At 41.3% G+C, this 3,173-nt stretch overlaps 1 protein-coding gene across 1 annotated transcript in view; it reads right to left on the reverse strand.

Moving 5' to 3' along the window:
* LOC118321112 (tyrosine-protein kinase CSK) overlaps window positions 1–3,173 on the reverse strand; it is a 41,527-nt gene that overhangs the window by 17,240 nt on the left and 21,114 nt on the right. Inside the window, exon 2 of the mRNA XM_035652305.1 lies at window positions 1,259–1,342. Coding sequence (XP_035508198.1) covers window positions 1,259–1,273 — 15 coding nt within the window. The 5' untranslated portion in view covers window positions 1,274–1,342. The remainder of the gene's footprint in view (window positions 1–1,258; window positions 1,343–3,173) is intronic.

Here is a 3,173-nt window from a genome sequence, read left to right on the forward strand (position 1 = left end):
TGTACAGTTTAGTTTTAGTCAAGTTTAATTTTCTGCTCATATATTTGCACACCATTCCTACTTGAACAACGCATAGTGTATATACTTTCATTTATATATTTTTATGTCTTATATTTTCTATTATATTTTGTAATATTTTATCTTGTGATATTTTTATTCTCTTTTGCAGTACTTTGCCCCTATCGTATCTTATCTTAACAAAGCATAAGGAAAATGAATTCAATGCATATATTACAACCTGACTCCTGCTGGAAAATATCTAATTCTCTCATTTTAGGTGATTACACTTCCATATGACTGCAACAGATTCAAAGTGGAGTGACAGATAAATGCAACCTGGATCAATAGGGACATGGGCAAGCAGAGGATGCAGTAGTGAAATGAGTCCTACTCTGACGCTAGCACTTGAGAGGCATTAGTTAAACCACTGAGACAGAAGGGAAATGTAAAAACCACTAAAACTGAGCCAGACACGTTGATAGATGTGTGCACACCAGCTATGTGCATTAATACATTATTTCACCACCTTGATGTCTTGCATGGATTCCTTTACGTGTTCATGTACGCTCACATTTCTGTGTTAACCTAAGTAGTCTCAGTGGAACTGACACACACATTACAAGATGATATTAAGGTTGGGCAGCATGACCAAAATGTTATATCCCAGTATACTTGAAATACTGGCGGCTAACAATATATATATCGAGGTTATCTTTTTTCCCATATCCTCCCAGTATCTGTGGGGAACTGTCTTTTCTGCTTAACAAGTGCAACGTTTCTGAAACATATTGCTGAAACAATCTGCTGATAAATTAATTCATATGAAAATGTATTAAAAAGTATTTTGATAATTTATTCCACAGCAAAAACTCTTCACCATAATTCGCTGTTTCCAGCTTCTTCAATGTGCTTTTGCTTTATACTATCATAAACTGAACAGTTTTTGGTTTTAGATAGTTGGTTTGTCAAACTGAGCCATTAAAAGACTCAACTTTTCTAGACCTATTGATTCAAGCTAGGGTAGGTAATGTATTTCAAAAGCATTTTGTAGTAAGCCCAGCCTATTATATCATTCAGGCCAAAATAAAATGATCGGCTGGCCGACCTGCCTGTCTACCTAAGCCAACAGTAGCAGATAATGGTTATCGCGTAGCTGTATGAAATATAGAGGGGGTAGTATTAAAAAAGTGTTTGCCCACATGTGCATACTGTTAAGGTAAATGTAAAAAAAACACAAAACAATGTCTGCTTCACTTACGTGCATCCCAGACATGATGAAGGGAATTGGGCAGCAGGTGTCCTCAGGCAGGAAGCGGTCACTGTTCAGCTAGTACCATCAGAGCTATAACAAAAAAAGAGCAAGGCATTAGAAATACAACCAACAATCGGTTTGTTTTACAGGCAGTAAGAGTCTGTCAAACATCTTTGCAGCAAATTACTAGTCTTTTAAAGGTGACCTTGATACAGTGACAGAAAGGAGAGAGAGGGAGAGAGGGAGCTGCAGAGAGAGAGAAGGGGGGGAGAGGGAGAAAGACTGTGAAGACATACACTGCAAGTGATGAGAGGATGTACTATGTATCTCAGTTTGTGAGCATGTGTCAAAGACAGTGGTGGCACATTAAATATTACAATAGTTTGAAGGTTTGAAAGTAACTCCGGCCTCCCGCAGGAGGCCCCGTTCAAAGCATCTCACTTCCGACCAGCCCGGAGAACAGGAAGTTAAATAGGGAGGGAGAAGGAGGAAGTAGCTGACTCATATTTTCCAGTGCTTCGTACGAGGTAGGGAGGGGCTGTACTTGGAGGCCAATGTGAACGTGGACCTCCCTTTAGACTGACTACAGCCTCTCTTAACGGAGACATGTCAGAATAGATCAATAAACACAGTAATCAAAGCCGTACAAACATCTTGAGTAGAATTCACAGCTCAATTTTTCTAGCCAAAAATGTGTTCTTTAATGTCTCCCTTTGCCTGTATGTCTGAGGTGGGTCTTAATAAGAGCCCTCAGCTTTCCCTTTGATGTCCACTTTGTCCACTTTGAGTGTAAGCCAGTTGTTTTTCACTTGCAAAGTAACTTCGTGCTCTGTGTAATTTAAGAGCCATGAAAATGATGCATCTCTTTCAGAGGGCCTGGCTACCGGCTAGCATGCTCCCTGAGAGCATCTATGGCCAAGCTTCACAGCACTGCCATATCCTGTACTGAAACAGGAAACAGCCTAATTGCAGACCATTGCAGATCTGTATGCAAACTGAGAGAGCCAAATATATCCAAGGCCAGGCTGCTCTGCTGCACCCAAAGGGCACTCGCTTCTTTCCCTTTGCCATTCTTTATGTCTAGAGCAGCACTGCTTAAACAGAGCAGCACTGCTCACCAACCCACAGCCACACTAGCAGGCCAACAGAGGAGAGACAAGTGAGTGCTATTCTTATCTCTCTCCAGTGCTGAGGAATGTCTTCTAGCTATTCAAGAGCTTCAGCATCACACTGCTCACATCGCTCTCCTTGAATTAGTCAAGTGGTACTCGGTAAAGACAGACACCCATACTGGAAACGCATGCATTGGTATACCACACATGTCTGATGCTCAAAGAAAAAGTGTAGATAGTACTGCTCCACCAGGTGCTGGTTATGCTACTATATAGTGCATCGACAGTGTGCAACATCACACTTGCTGAATATCTATGCAGAATGCTGAGGTGTTCAGACCAACAATGGCACTGCGTCAAAAAATAAAGTAAGCGGATATGTGTGTTTGGGCGTGTTGCTAGAGTTACTGATCAGAAGACAAAATACAAGCCAGGAAGTCCAGTTTGAAGTCCTTCCGGCTGATGTAGCCCTGGCCAGCAGCACCAGAAACAGAAATAACATGAATCAGGAGCCTTGCATTTTTTGAGGCAGTGCTATTGTTGGTCTAAACACGGCCTTACAATTTATATTCTGACCATGATCAAGGACTAGCTGAGTGCTTGACACCAAAGCTTGAAACCTTTTAAGAAATAGTCTGCGTATATGGCTCTTCATTTGTTATGGTCATACATCAAAGTATACATTGAGCATCCTAGTTCCCGAAGTGCCAAGCATGAGTGGAAATCACTTTGTTCTTCTTCATAATATTCACTCGGTGTCTCGCTATGGGATGCAGCCTCCTGCAGCCCTGATAGAAGCATTTATCTCA

The sequence above is a fragment of the Morone saxatilis genome, unplaced genomic scaffold (genome assembly GCF_004916995.1).
Source record: "Morone saxatilis isolate NCDOM2014 unplaced genomic scaffold, NCSU_SB_2.0 Contig11, whole genome shotgun sequence".
Classification (NCBI taxonomy): domain Eukaryota; kingdom Metazoa; phylum Chordata; class Actinopteri; family Moronidae; genus Morone; species Morone saxatilis.